At 39.8% G+C, this 15807-nt stretch overlaps 1 protein-coding gene across 1 annotated transcript; it reads right to left on the minus strand.

The window, feature by feature from the left end:
• Positions 1 to 523: 523 nt before the first annotated feature.
• LOC112992410 (granulocyte-macrophage colony-stimulating factor receptor subunit alpha-like) lies at positions 524 to 15388 on the minus strand. Its single transcript, XM_026115455.2, has 11 exons — positions 13088 to 15388; positions 12779 to 12912; positions 10636 to 10762; positions 9164 to 9293; positions 8896 to 9071; positions 6128 to 6267; positions 3531 to 3569; positions 2959 to 3088; positions 2415 to 2511; positions 1758 to 1839; positions 524 to 869 (listed from the first exon to the last, which is right to left on the minus strand). The coding sequence occupies exons 1-11, from the start codon at positions 13170 to 13172 to the stop codon at positions 798 to 800; spliced, it is 1212 nt and encodes a 403-aa protein (XP_025971240.1). The 5' UTR covers positions 13173 to 15388; the 3' UTR covers positions 524 to 797.
• Between the last annotated feature and the right edge of the window lie 419 nt (positions 15389 to 15807).

Consider the following 15807-nt stretch of genomic DNA (forward strand, 5'->3'; position numbering starts at 1 on the left):
TCTTTCCCAAACAGTAATGTAAGTCTGTGCCTGTCCCAATATCTCAACATTAGATATAGCATGGTCCAGATAGTACATGTAATTGTTGACCTGCGCAGATGTGATGCTTCTCCATAAGTCCAAGGATCCTCCAATGTTCAGAAGAATCTTGGCCTCCTGAAGCTACTTTCTGCAGTTGTATCTCACCTCATACTGGGTACTGTAAATGTCATTGGAAATGTCCAGACTCTAAAAATGACAAAAGCTCTCACCAGACAAGTCTTTTTCTCTCTTGGTAGTGACCTGCATAATTCACTAGTTCCTTGGTGTATGATGTCATTGGATCAGAAGACGAGAAAGACATTCCAATACCTATATATAACCCAAGCATATTCTCAGAATGGGTCACATTCTTTCACCATAAGAAGATGTAAGCACCACACCTCTGATACTACACCTCTGCTAGTTTATTTCTCCTTTGAAGAAGAATTAAAATTTGTGAGTCTTTCTGATTTCAAATAAAATGAAATATTTCTGTGAAATATTTCAATTTGAAATATTTTAATCATATTCACAAAAAGGATGATATCCAAAAAGGACAGTTATCCAAACAGCTGAAGTCAGTCCAAATTAAAAGCAAATAAAATGGGATTTCAAAAAATTGCACAAGAGGTAACCATCTCTTTTGGCTGCACTACTGTTCTTGTCTTTGAAAGGAAGAAAGTGGTGAAAGCCTAAGGGTTATGCCAGAATTTACAGAAGGATATACAGTTGTCTGAGCTGAGAAATACACTTGCAAATTCCTTGTTTTACTTTGGTTATTTCATTACTTCAGCAACTAATATTATCTCTTCAGTATCCGGTGTTATCGATTGCATTTTGCACTCAGTCTGCAGAAAATAAAATAAAAACTTCATTAGTTTTATAAATAAGCATAGCCTCTACTAACTTATTTGTAATTCTGAGGGTATTTCAATATTTGTTGTATATTTTGTAGGAATATTTCACTTCTTTATTTCTTAGCTAGTAAGCTTTCCTTAGCAGGATACAACAGTGAAATTTCAACCTCTCTATAATGAAGGCACATGGGTTTTGGCCTAAAGGTGGGCAAGGAGAACTTATCTTTTTCTCTAGTGCACCATGCAGTTTATCATAAATCATCTCAAATGAATTTTTAAAAAAAGGATTAACTTTGCTAAACTATGCAGGCAGATGACTACACCTTGGCCTGAAGTTTAGTTAACTGAACAGACCATGAGAAACTACCCAACATGACATGAGAAATTGCTGGAAAATAACAGGCATGGTTGGATGTAGGTCAGCTGCTGGGCAATATGCTTGTCTAGTCAAACCATGTGTCTGGTCAGTGCAGTCTCTCCTATTATCTTACAAAATCCTATTCCTAACCACTTCATGTGTCATCGTCCTCTCTATCCTGTATGGATCCCCTAGTGACTGTTAAGCAGGATTAACTGGTGAGCAGGAGAAGACCCATGCCTGGAATGACCAAGGTCAAGGCCAGTGAGTGGGTCAGGGGTCCTGGCATTGGGGCATGGGCATTAGGTAGACTTATAGCCAAGCTCATATTGGAGGCACCTGTGCCTGGGAGGTGTTGTGTGTGCAGAGAGCGAGGGTGTGTTCACTCTTCAGCCCTGCTCAGACGGTGAAGAGCAGCAGTTACTCTCTGTATTAAGTTCTTTATCATTTAAGCAATACCTTTTAGACTGCAGTAGAACCTTGAATTTCATACATTTTGTATAAATAGGAAAAAAAGATACCTCTAGAGTTGTATCAGGCAGTACACGAAATGCATTTTTAGGCTCTGGGATTTGTGGAAATGCTGCTTTCCAATAGCCAGTCCTGGAGAACAAAAAGGGATGGAGTAGAAAAGGAAAAATAAGTAACTAGAATGTATCAAAACCATTGCAGTCTTGAATGAGCTCTTATCTTCCTCTTCAAAAGTAGAAGAAATGAAAGAGAAATGAAAAATATATATCGTGTCAGCACAGAATGAACACCATTCAGGAAAACACTAGGAATTCTAGTGAATCTTGCACAATCTGTACTGGAAAGGATAATCAACCTGCATGTTTGCAGTAAATTCAGCACTTCAAGGAATCGGGAGATACACTGTGCAGACAGCAGACACTACAAATATTCAGATCAGTTATAATGCTAATATGAGTAATTGGATATGATTGTTCTCCTTGCCATGTTGACAGAAGAAGGCCCTATGGACCAGGCAGGGAGAAACGTTGGGCATTATATTTACAGCACCTGCAGAACCACACATCTGGTTTGGTTTTTACTGCAGTGTGAGTAAAAAAGGTTTATCTGTGCTACAGAGACATCTTTACCATACTTGTTTGCTTAAGAACTTCCTGCATGTTTCATGCACACAGGCAAAATAAAATAAATGCATAAATTAGGCCTACCTTTTGCAGAAAAAAATTGTGAGGATTGCTGCTAAGAGTGTTGCAACTGCAATCAGAAGTAAGACCAATACTGAAGGAGAAATAACTTCTTCATTTCCTGAAAGAATAGCAGTTACAAGGTTTTAGTGTGATAAAAAGAAATAGACACATAACTATGTCAAAAACCTACTTTGGTTACTGACTGGTGGATAACAGTCTGAAAGGTTTCTGTTGTAATTAAAATCAGCTCTTTAACTTAGCGCTTAAGCAGTAATATATGTTGGGAGAGATTAACATTGAACCTGTTGGTTCATCTCCTTCAATAAATATCTACTATGGTTTCACTTACACCTGTATAAATTTTTATATTGATTTCAAACCACCAGAATGTTTGAGTATTAAGAGATGTACAAATACTCTCTTCCTTTTCTTCCCAGCACTGTAGATTGAAACAAAATGTTTGCACATCATTTATATTTTTGTATTAGCAGGTACAAAGCAATGTGTGAGGTAGATAGGAAATAAGTGGGGAAAACTAGGCTGAAGAATTGATTTTCATTCTTACCAAACTTAACAGGTGCACTCCACTCCCCCCAGGCTGTGTTTACAAGACAGCCATTGCCAGCTGCTCTGATTTTCAGAAGGTACCTCTTTTTCTTATTGAAATTTTGAAATGTGTAGTTCTTTTTTCTTTCCTAAAAGCAAAGCAATTAAAGTGAGTTGTTCTTCATTGCATTCTAGATGTTAACTGTGTGTAAGTTTTATTTACCACTGAAACTTTTACAAGGTTATGAGAGCATTACTTATGGGAGTAGACTGGTGTTACAGAGCAAAATATAAATGCACGTCTGTTTATGATGCATATAATATGCATGTATCCATACATTTCATTTAAAAAAGAACGTCTCTCAGTAAACTTCTGTCTTTGTTCTGTCTTTGAATATATGATATTTGTCATATAAACATCATAATTTTTTATCAATTTGAAATGTTTAAGAAATTTATAAATAGGTATCTCATAAAGCATAGGATATTGAGTGCTGTTATATTGATATTAAAGGCATTTGCGTACTATTTACTTTTCAAACATGACTGTGAAGCCAATGTATTGCTGATTAACTGAACAGGAAGACTTACTGTTATATAAGTATCTTTGGTCTTTTCCTCAGGATTAGCCTGTAAATTAGAGAAAAACTTTATTTTTATGATTGCTTGTTTTGTGATTAGATTATAAGTCATGTTTTATCCACTATCTTCTTTCACCCCATTGCTCTTTCTTATCTACTTGACAGTTTGTTCAGAACTGGTGATTTATCTCAGATTTAAGATCTAATATATAATTCTTCTACACTGCCAAGTTTATATAGTGAGTAATTCTGCTATGGAAAAGTATTTGTTTTCCTTACCACCAGAGCAGAGAAATAAATTTTCTTTCAGATTGGTGGTTGAACTGAAACACAAGCAAAACAGACCTGGCCTGAATCAGAACTATAGCTTTATTTCTGCATACACCGGGGGGGGGGGGGGGGGGGGGGGGAGGAGAGAGAAAAATGCATGAGATAAAACTTTTAGTTTATGTATGGTATTTATATTTAAAAATTAATTTCATTGCTTTTGGTTGCAAATGTTATGTAAATATTGTTTCCTTTTTCCTCGGATGAAACATTTTGAGACTGACATGAGTTCAAATAGATTTTAAGCTGCCCTTCAACAACATTTTTCATAGATACAGTAAAATTCACTCATTTCTTTTGAATAGCTGTAACAACTGTAATGTAATGTAGTGACCACAAGCAGCTAATTACTGGCAAACTGTATCTTCTTCTCCATTAGCTTGTCAGAGTATAAGCATTGGAGAGTGCTGAAGGAACTGGTAGATGTCACTGTGAGGCTGTTCTCGTCTTTGAAAGGTCACGGCAAATGGGGGATGTTCCTGATAACTGGAAAAAGGCAAGCATCACACCCGCCTTAAAGAATGGCAAGAAGGAAGATCCAGGGAACCGGATGTCAGTGAGTCACCCTTACCTCAGTCCCTGGGAAGCTTATGGAGCAAATCCTCTTAGAAACCATCTCTAAACATACAAAGTGCTGGAAGGTGATTAAAAGCTGCCAGCCAACATGTATTTGCCAGGGCAAATCATGCCTGAACCACCTGATTGCTTTCTATGATGAGATGACTGGCACTGTGGACAAGAGGGTGTGTATGTTGTATACCCTGACTTTAGCAAGGTCTTTGATTCAGTTTTCCATAGTCTCCTTTCACCAAGCTGGCGAGAAATGGGCTGCATAAGTGGACAATAAGGTGTGTGAAAAATTGGCTGGACTGGCCAGCTCAGAGAATTGTGATCAGTGGTGCAAAGTCCACCTGGTGGCAGGTAAATAATATATCCTCAGGGATCAGTACTAGGACCAATGCTATCCGAAGTCTTCATTAATGACATAGATAATGTGACACAGCACAACCTCAGCAAGCTTGAGACCAACACTAAACTGGGGGGAGCAATCAATGTGTTAGAGAGCACAACTGCTACTCAGAGGGACCTGGACAGGCTGTGGAAATGCACTGGCAGAAACCTCATGAAATTCAACAGTTGCAAGTGCAAGGTTTTGCATCTGGGAAAGAATAACCCCATAAAACAGGATGGTTGAGGAGCTGACTGCCTAGGAAGCAGCTCTGTGCAAAAGGGTCCAGGGATCCTGCTGGAAAGTTGACCATGAGCCAGCAATGCACCCTTGCAGCAATGAAGGCCAACCACATCAGGGCTGTGTTAGTAAGGACGTAGTCAGCTGGTCCAGGAAAGTCATCCTTTCCCTTTCTTTGGCAGACACTATCTGCCATCCTGTGGTCATTTGATGAAATTCTTCCACATTTACGGTAGCCAATGTCTACTCTTTTTGCAATGAAACACAGCAATCTATCACTCTGTGTTTCTTCAAAAAGACTTGTAAAATCAAGATCTGAATTTGAATTTTAGGAGCTTAAATGATTCTCTTAATTTTAAAAGGTAGATGCTCTGCCTTTCTGCTTTTTTTCTGTCATTTATTTTCCTTTTATTTAATATTATAGTGCTTCAACTCTTAGACCAATGATTGCTTTGCTTCCATATGATATCTGGAATATCTTAAATATATATGTAAATATATATATATGTAAAAAAATATATATAAACATATATATTCCATATGCGTAATTCTCTCTATATATACATTCAATATATCTATGTACTATATAGATATAGAATATATAGAAATTTTAAGTCCCCTCCATCAATCCAGACTCTTTAACTGAATGTACTGTCCAGTTTTTTATGCTGTCCAGAACTTACAGTCCACCTCTGCCCTTTCATAGAGATGCAGTCACCCTTGGAAAAACTGCGGTCCTGGACAGCTCCAGTAAGTCTCAGTGAAAGCAGCATCTCTGTTTGAGTTCTGTCACAGCCAAAACTGTGGCTATGTTCAAGTCATAATGAATCCATGCTTCTCCCCTTAGTCCTACACAGTCGTATCCACCCAATGTGCCTTCAGCAATATCTCACTCAGGGGAACAGAGACAAAAAGATGGGGCAGTACCTGGCAGGGTACAAGAATGAGAGGACCACAAAGAAATATGGTACTACATGTGAGAAAAGCTACACTGTAAAAGAAAGAGAGAAAGATATCTCTGTTATGTATGTGTGTAGGTAAATGCAAACATACGTATTAATGTTAAATACAGGTCAATAAATTCCTCTTACCTTATGCTTTATGTCAACTTCATATATAAAACACCTGTCTTTGCTTGAATGACTTATTTGGGGTCGTTGCCATTGAATTATGCAATCTTTTTGAATTCCACCACAGTTGGCAGTGACATTTAATGGGGGGGGGAGCTTTTCTGAAATGATACAATCAAGAATGCAATTAAAATCATTTTCATCTCTTTTTACTTTGATAAAAGAGAGTGCAATTGCAGGTAGCATACCTGCAAAGATGCTTGTTTGTATCTGTTCTTCTTAGAAACTTTGTTAGGCATTACTGAAAGACCGAAGTTCTTCAGATCCTGTCTACAGGATCAGAAAAAACAGGGACTGAGCCAGGGAATGTTACTTAGGAGCATACCAAGATACAAAACTCCTCCATTTACTTTGGTAAACCCTTAGGTAGAGTTCCTTCTTCTTTTTATAAGGATGTTCCTTACTGGGGAAGAAAGAGCTGATGCTGAGAAATCCAAAGGACTTCTCTTTCTTCAAGCCTCTTCCTGTAACATGAAGGCGTGGCTGGCTTGGTGTTGTAAAATTAAGAATAGAGCTTAAATTTTAAGAACCTAGCCAGCTTCTCCACATATCTGCCATAGGTGTGAGCACAAATATGGAGACTTTATATTTCAATTATCTCCAAGGACATGATGCTTATTGTAAAAACAAAAGGCAAACAGTCTTTGATCTCAAAAATGGTGATAAAAGGTTGATAGAGGAAACTTCAGTTTCAGCTGGACTACCTTGCTTTGATTTTTAGAGACCAGATTGGGTTATTTGGGCTATTCACTGTCTGTGCTTATGGCGAGTCCCTGCAGGGGACTGTCTCTAAAGGAGACAGTGAGGTGCTGTCCTTCTGCCCGGATTGATCTGTTCATGGCTGGCTGTGCCTTTATCATGCATTTGTGCATACCTATTTGACATTCTAGTCAGCCCTGCTACTGGCAGGGCCTGGAAAGGGGGATGTGGAACAGCTGTACTCCTCCACTGGCCCAGGACAGGAAGGAGCCTCCGGATCCTGCAGTCTACCAGACTTGGCTGCTCTTAACAGCATTGATCGAAGAACAGTTGGGTTTCATCTCCTGTGAATAAATGCTACAGCTCCATTCCTTCTTGTAGAACGAAGCCTTATTTGTCCATTTTTTGAATACAATACCAGAAAGAATCGGGCTTTGCCAAATCAGTTGATTCATTCTCATAGTAAATGTACAGGAAGCTCCCAAGTACAGCACCACACAGAGCATATGAAAACCTGTGGTGTTTTGTACGCATATTCATTTCTCTAGTGAAGATATGTTGTCCATGGTTGCCATGCACACTGGCAATGAGAAGGGGGAGCCAGTGCTCAGACAGGCTGCTTCTGACATGTCTCTTCAGTTGAAAGGTTTTTGGCCATCATTGAAAGGACAGAGGTGTGGAGTGAAATCTCTTACATCCTGAGGACCTTCTTGGAGAAAGACTTAAAAATAAGAAGACTGGTCCCAAATAGATTAGCTTCTGGGGAAAGGCTTTCAGTGCTGAAAAACCCAGGGTAGATTGTAGCTGTAGAGATTTCTTGTTTGACTTCACTCATACCTTTCTGACTTGGGGAAAAGATTTCCTTGAAGAACCCACAGTCTCTCTCTTTTGGCTTTAGGTCTAAGGTGAGACATGGATACTTGGCTCTTTAACAGGTGATTTATCACCTGGAATGAAGTGACTGTGGTCATCTCAAACAGGAAACTTGCCGTTGCAAACCACACATTTCTCCAAACCCAGTGTTAAGGCTGTACAATATAAGTCAAGCCATGGAGTCCATCCACATAAGAAAGGATGGAAAAGCAGTGACTAAAAAGAAAATCTCTGTCCAAAGTATTAAAATTTGGAGAAGTAAAACAAGCAAGGCAGAAATTCAAGTTATAGTAAAAGAACTACCGCAAAAATAAAAGTTATGATATATTGTGTTTCAAAATATGGAGATAGAAACGCTGACCAGAATAAATGATTGAAAGCAATTTGAACAGAGCGGCATACGCTGCCCCTTTTGTCATTGCAATGATAATGCATGAAGGGAGAGTTCAGGGCTTGCCTGTATAGATACCATATTTAAGGAAAAAACATTCTATCCAGCAGTGTTTGTAAAAGGATAACCCAGTGTGAACTGACATGTCAATAGTTTGTCAAAAGGAAATGGTGTGCTACAGATTCTACAAGGGTGTAAACTGGAGTAGAATTCTGCAGCCAGATATCAAAGCAAGAAATGAGACTATTTGCAGCAGTGTTAGGTCTAATAGGAAATAATAAGAGGGTTTGTTTTGAATTCAGTGATACAGTCAATATACTTCAGCCTTTAGGCTAATATTTAATTGAATTGGTTTTCAAGCTCAGTAACAAAATTTTACTGTGTTTGTATGAGAGAAAAGAAATGTAGAGATTTCAGATGTAATTCTGGAATCTGATACCAGCATCCATTAGTTTATGTGCTTGCATGGCTTTTAGGAAATTGATATCCATCTGGAAAACCCTGTCTCTCAGCATTAGTAATCTGTTAGGGTGGTCAGATTTCTCTGAGCTGTTATTTCATAATGCCTCTGCCTCCTATTGCTCTGATTCACTTTGGAATGATATTTTCGAAGCCACTGGGGCCAGGATCAAAGCTTTCCAAGGAAAAGGAAAGCCTGTTTTATAAGAAGACATTTCTGCAATGACTGCAGCTCCTTCACAAGGATGAATTCCCTGATCCCCTCATGCAAAAATGGAAACAAAGCAGAAAGAAATTACTTACTTACCAATTGTATACAGGTCAATGTACTGATCATAGAACTGGATCAGGGAGTCTTTGCTAGACCCATTCACCACGAAGTAAGTAATTGTATCTTTTATCGTCACATTTTGGAAGTGACATCCCATGTGTCTCCCATTTTCATCTTTAACATAAAGCTCACATTCCTTCTCTTCTTCTTCTCTGTGTACAGTGAGGTGTTTTAGTTGAATGCATGCAGTGCCATGTGTTGAATCAGAATTCTGAATTCCCTAGAGTCAAGCAGATCTACTCACCTTGAGTTCTGCCAGTAGAGAAAGTATTGGGTATCACCTGGAGCATCCCTGCCCTCATGCCAAGTGCAGTTCATGAGGGAAACATTGTAAATCACACAGGAGAAATTTTTAATGGCTGTCCCAGGCATACCTGTAATATAGGAATAGGATATCCCATGTCCCCTTGCTCCAAGCCAGAAGAGCTCAGCATCTGCTTAGGTATTTTAGGCACCTGCGACTTCAGCCAATTATTGCATGGGTTTAGAAATGTTGTGCTTCATTTTAGGTAGCATCACTGGAAGTTGTTTGCAGTGACAGGCTCTATGAAGACTTTCACATGGGTATAAACTCCAAGGATAAGGTTATGATTGCATCTGATAGAATAAGGCTCAGAGGAGCCTATGCTGCTCTAGTACAGACTGTAAGTTAAACTGGCTACTCCTGTGTTTTGAATTGTTCCAATTCAAAATAAGACACTGGTGCCTCAATGTCACTAACTGAAATATCTCCCTGTCAGCCTTCAGGACCCTACAGTAGTATTTCTGTTCCTAAGGAATTTGCTTCAATGCCCTGTCAGATATGTATGGAGAGTGAGGAGGTAATTGAGGACTCCAGGGAAGATGAGAAGCCCGAGTGCAGATCTTTTAAGTCTCCCCAGACTTCAGAGAGAAATGCTTACACAAATAGATATGGATGTAAGCTTAGGAAGTCTTTGTGGTCTGCAGAGATACCCTCTTCCACCTGGAATTAATTCCAGGAACCATCTCCTGATCACAAACATTTCAATTTTCTCCTTAAGCTTCCTCCACCCCAATGTCCCTCCAAAAAAGTCCCAATAAGTTTTTTTTAAAACTTGCCTTTTAAAAGGAAGTATGACTTATCCTCTTTTTAAAAGGAAAGAGCAATTTATTGGGGCTTGACAATACTAGAATTAGTGCCATTTTGTATATGCCAGCTCTAGTTTGCTTAAACGAGCAGATCATGTTCCTCACTCTCTTACCACTCAAATATATTACCCCTTTGATACAAAAAGGGGTAAATTCTGTCAGACCTTACATTATTGTGGATAAGACACTGCAAAGTGTTAGTCATGAGATCATGAGTGACACTGTGATAAAACTAAAGGTATCACAGATTTCTTAAATAAGTTCAGAACCAGCAGCCACAAACCTATTTCCCTTGGGTTTTTAATAACATTTTAAGGTTATTTAAATGCAATCAATAAAATATTAGCACAAATGTTTAAAAGAGAAATAGATGGCAATTGAAAAGATGGCAACAAGCAAGGTGGCAACTGAGGACTAAAGAACTACTGAGTTGTCGTAAGAATCTCCTTTTCTTGTGACTAGAAACCTTGTCATAAGGCTGTGAACAAGAAGCTTGTTCATTGAACAGGAAACAAATGAATTAATGTGTTTGTTTGTTTGTTTGTTTGTTTTTACCCTTAAAATATTGGAAGCAGGCAAATCCTTTCCCAAGGCTGAGCATATTACCTTGTGGAATAAATGTGCATATGCTTGAATATGTAGTGTTGATCTTCACTGCTGTAACTGTAAAGCTTGCACCGTTATGTAGAGGAGGTGCTATACTTCTTTGAAACACGCAGGTTGTATCCCTCACCTGAAAAATGATATGCACATAGTTTACTCTTCTGTTTTTCATTGGGTGGTTTACACAACACTCCTTGTAGAAAGGGCTCAGGCTTGTACTTGATTTGTAACAGTGGGACCACTGCAACAGTGAAACAAGTACCAACATCTTTCCAGGCTCAAGAGCTCCCTTCCCAGAAGGCTGGGGTAATGAACCTTTACCAGTGCAGGGTGAAGAGTTCAGTGTTCCCTCTAGGAAATCCTAGAGGAAATCCTGGGAAAACAGTGTCGGGAATAGCAATTCTTCCTGCCTTTCCACCCATAGTGCCCCAGATCAGTTCAAACGTCCTCAACATGGAGTATGTGTTTTCATAGGAATCAATAGCTGGCTGCCATGTTTATACTCCATGCAAAGACAAAGTGAGATACCCTGCAAATGACTGCCTGCGTAAGAAGCTGGATTGAGGTTCATCTCCACTAACATTAGCTTCTTGACAGCTAGCATCCAGTCCGAGCAAGTCATGCAGGTGCCTTGTCTACACAGTGGTGAGGGAAGACAGAGACATTGGTATCTAAGAAACATGGGATACATTGCCTTCAGGCAGGGTCTGTACCTCTTTAGCAGCTCCTGTTGGAGCTTAAAGAACTACAGTCTCCATGTTTAGATTGCTGAAATGAGGGTGACATGAATTTACTCAAATCTGTGATTAGTGTTGCAGGTGATATAATTGCATGGAGTATTAAAGGAATCCCAAAAGATCAGGCTTTTCTAGAACCTGTCTACTGAAACATTAAACATGGTATACGGATTGCTTATTGACATAGTAATGCAACATGAAATGCTCCCTCTCTATTTGTGCAAAATAGGCTGCCAAAACCTATATGTACTATTACAGTTCCTATTCTTAAAACAGTTCTATATTTGGGGTAGCCTATCCGGTCAGAGGCATGAGAAATATTGGCCAAATGGGCTGATACTACTGCAGCTTTGAGCTCTAGAAGAAGGCAACTTAGCTAAGGCAGGAGCAATATATACATAGGGAAAAGAATAATGCCAGGAGGACAGCTTCATGATTTGCTTTGAAGTTTCAGTCCATCTTGTAGAGGACAGTGACCGAGAAACTATTCTGCTTAACATACGGAATAGCTGCGTAATAGAGGAAGGTCTAACTTGCCATCTTCCCTGCATAAGTACTTCTTAAAACAAACTAAAACATGAGCAGAAGTTGCCTTTTCATAAGGTTGTGACAGTTTTTAAGTCATGCATTCACATAAGATCTGAGGTCCAAGTCTCATGTCTGCTATCAGGAGTTTGGATATCTAGTCAGAAAGTCTGGTGGCATTTCTCCTCTTCAGCTATTTATATAGGTTTCCCCTTTTCTTGAGCCAAAATGAGAATCTGGACCATGCTGACCTGCAGACTGACCTAGAGAGTAAACCCTCCAAGAATGTCTGGCTATATGGACACCATCCACTCAGGCCCACAATTTTTTTCAAGACTTGGCTCAGTTTGCCTACACAAAGACAAAGTTTGTATTTGAAATACACATGGATACCCTGTCTGGCCCCAGCAGCCACTCCAGAAAGGATGTCTTCACTGTCTTCTGTGTCACACCAGCCAGTCCTGAGCAGGCACATCATGGCATCTTCAAGGCTGCCTAAGTCTTATCTTCACGTAAGTCAGTCAGGATACCTGTATTTAACTCAAGTCTATCCATTTTACTCATAAATCGTCTTCTGCACTTCATGACCTGCCTCTCACCTAAGTTCTTCTGAAATACGGACGAGAGCAATCTTACACTTCAGTCCTATCAAGGCCCTGATTTCATAAAAGCACTCTGAAAGCAAGTATTTCATGAGAATGGTGAGACAGAATGGGCATACCTCAGTACAAAGGAAGATCTCACTTAAAACGAGAAAGAAGCACTAAAACAGAGACTACCTTGTTCCTACCAAGGATAAATTTTTCAGTTGCTTAAGGCTATGAAAGAAAAAGAAAACAAGTGTAATGATTTATCTCTATTAAAACTTTACATAGCACATTTACCTTTTTCTTTGCCATGCTACCACTTGCATTCACAGAACATGAATACTCAGTGAAATTCATGCTGCTCACCCAGCTCAGTTCCATTTTCCTCTGATTCAGTGTCAAATTTCTAATAGGGGAGTCTGGCATCTCCACTGAAAGTATCACAGAAGAGTATCAGTACAGATGCAATACTGATGTTCCCAGGCTTTCAGGTGCAGAGGCTATCTAGCAGGCCTCAGCCATAAGGCAGCTTAACCGCAGTTACCTCTAAAGAGAAGCACGTTACACCCCACCTCTGAGCATGTCTCGTAGGAGCATTGTACTCACAGTCTGTGCATTGCCAGCCATCACACACTGAAGCAAACAGCAGCATCCATCGGATCATGAAGATGAGCCCAAGAGGAGCAACCATCTCTTCTTCCTTGGAGACAGACAGCAGCAAAACTTGCCCAGAGTGGATGATGTCGGAGTGAACCACTCACGCCTGAATTTATCTAGTCTGACCTGCTCATACTGCCTGCCTCCTCACCATCCTTCAGCTCCTATGGCTCTAGTGAGGCAAGATTTCCCTATACTGAAGCCATGCTGACACTTTCTCAGCAGGCTGCATTAATTCATGTCCTTGGGGATCTTGTTGTTTGTTATAGCTTCTGCCACCTTGCCAGAAGAGACGTCGGAGTCACTGTGGTGGTGTAGGCTGTGGTTACCAAGATCCCTTTTAGAGCCATTTCATAAGTGGGAGTTACTCTGGCAACGGGCCAGCACTCCGGCACTATAATGAGCAGCTATGTGCCTTGGCCAGCGATTCTGCAATTGCACAGTTTAGTTCCTTCAGAGTTCTCAGATGATGACAACTAGTCCTGGTGGCTTATTTATATCTAATTTATCCACTTAGTAAACTGTCTGTATATTTATCTCAAAGTGGTCTAGCTTCTCTGCTACAGTTTCCCCTCTGGCAGGACTGATGCAAAGTGTGCACTGAGATTTTGTGTTGCAGCCTCATGGTTCCTGAGGGACCATTTACACTTCTGCCACCAAGACATCCCACTGATTCCCCTGCTGATTTCCTGCTGTTGATATATTTAAAGAACTTGTTAGCTGCTTGAGAATATTTGCAAGGTGCTCTTCACTTCCTTTCATCCCTTCTGATTTCCTGTTAACATTAGACCTGCCATGTTTATGAGCATTTCTGTTTTGCTTCTTTGGGAAAGATTCACGTTTTAAAAGCTGCCCTTTTTTCTAGGTTGATCTACTTAACTATCCAAAAGAGACATCTATGTTTTTTTACGGCAATGTTTTAATTTCTTTTCAAATTGTGTTACAGAATTACTTGGCTTTCCAATACAGTAATTCTGAACAACTTCCATACTGCTCCCAGGCTTCTTCTTTCTGGATTGCTCCTTTAAGGTATCTTTTTGCTTGTTTGTTTGCTTGTTTTTGCTTAACTGCCTCATATTCCATTTCAAGACAGGGTTAAAGCACAGGCCATCCTACAGATTCCTCTTGTCCCCAAAACTTCCCCAGTCTTCACACTGTCTAAATCCTTCTTGTGTACTATCATGCTCTGAGTCTCCAGACCTCTGCCCATCTCTCAGGTCTTGAGGGAGAGAAGATTAAACAGAACTCTGAAGCGGTAAGAAAAATGTTCAGATAAATGGTACAAAAGTTAAAGAAGTTGTAATTTTCTGCCACAAAACAATAAGGCAGTTGATCCTGGGACTGCTGTATGAAATGTTATATACATATATTTGATGACTGCTAACTTAAGGTCTAAAGACCGTCTATGTGCTATAAAGAAAAGTTAAGAGGAATAGACATCAGGCAAGTGGGTAATAGTCGCAAACAGAAAATGTCAAAATCAGTTGTAGCAATATCAGTCAGCTCCAATCACCTAGTGGGCAGCGTGTTATGATGAAGTCACTAGCTCATAATACCTGATTCATGTACTTTCAAGGATGTTTTTGAATATATGCATAAAAGTGGATCTAGGAGGGATATCTAATTTTGCTGCAAATTCAGTACCAAAAATGTAAAGAAAATGAAAATTGTGGCTAGGACCGTTTGTAAGAAGGGAGTAGGCACTTTGTTTGCAAAAACCTTTGTTCAATTTAGCTCCATTTATTCCTATGCCAGCTTTGAGATTCTGTCCAGGACATTTTTCTTCTAGCCTTGGGTTCCAGTATCCATCTTCATATCTTACTGCATACCTCAACAAACAAAACAGTCAGAGAAGATAAAGATGAACCTACCTCATTTTTCAAAATTCTGTATCTCATTTACCTTTGTATGATAGTCTTGAGGCTCAAAGAAGATGGAAAAAACTTGTATTTTAAATGGTTGTGTAGCTATAAATAGGGCTGTTTCCCTCACCGCTTGCATTATAGGGAACTGTTGTACTGTGGGAAATGTTGCAAGACGTGATATTCATCACTTCCCTCCTTATTCTTACCAAATTCATTTCATTGCGCAACTCATGGTTTCATGTAACATGAACAAGCAGTTAACTAGTTATATTTTGCTTTCTCTTGTATAGGATCCATTGGTGCTTTGGGATCCACTGAGTATGCAGAAAACTTCTTCTGTTAGAGTTCTTTCTGTCTGTCTCTAAAAAACCCTTAGTAATACATAGCATCTTTTGACATGTGTCTCGGTGCAGTGATGCCAGAGCTGGTGTCGGGTGGGGGCTGCCTGTGGGGCTGGGCTGGGGCTGGCCGCCAGGGTCTGTCCCCCCACCCCGAGGGAGCAGGGCCCCAGGGGCAGCGAGGACTGGGGTGGCCCCTGGAACCTGGACACCACCAATTCAAAATAATCCCCAAGCCTGTGGGAAAGAGAAGATTTAAAATCTTGGATATAAGGTTTTCAAATAAGTTATATCAAAGCTGGAAGTCATGATTTGGCTTTGTTCTCAGTTCAGTAGCCCCAGTGCCAACCTCCCACCCCCACCAGACCCACAAAAACAGACAAAAAATTGCCAGTAGTCCTGTGAAAAAGCAGGTAAGTTAAGCTTCCTGGTACAAAAAGACATTCCAGAGGCTGCTATTGAACAT

This window comes from Dromaius novaehollandiae, chromosome 1 (genome assembly GCF_036370855.1).
Source record: "Dromaius novaehollandiae isolate bDroNov1 chromosome 1, bDroNov1.hap1, whole genome shotgun sequence".
NCBI lineage: Eukaryota > Metazoa > Chordata > Aves > Casuariiformes > Dromaiidae > Dromaius > Dromaius novaehollandiae.

Excerpts from the sequence above, each read along its gene's own strand:
- LOC112992410 (XM_026115455.2), bottom strand. The coding sequence starts at position 13,172 with ATGGTTGCTCCTCTTGGGCTCATCTTCATGATCCGATGGATGCTGCTG. Across the intron at positions 10,763-12,778 it reads GTAGCATGGCAAAGAAAAAG|GTGAGGGATACAACCTGCGT; the intron begins GTAAATGTGCTA and ends ATCATTTTTCAG. Across the intron at positions 6,268-8,895 it reads CATTGACCTGTATACAATTG|AAAAGCTCCCCCCCCCATTA; the intron begins GTAAGTAAGTAA and ends GTATCATTTCAG.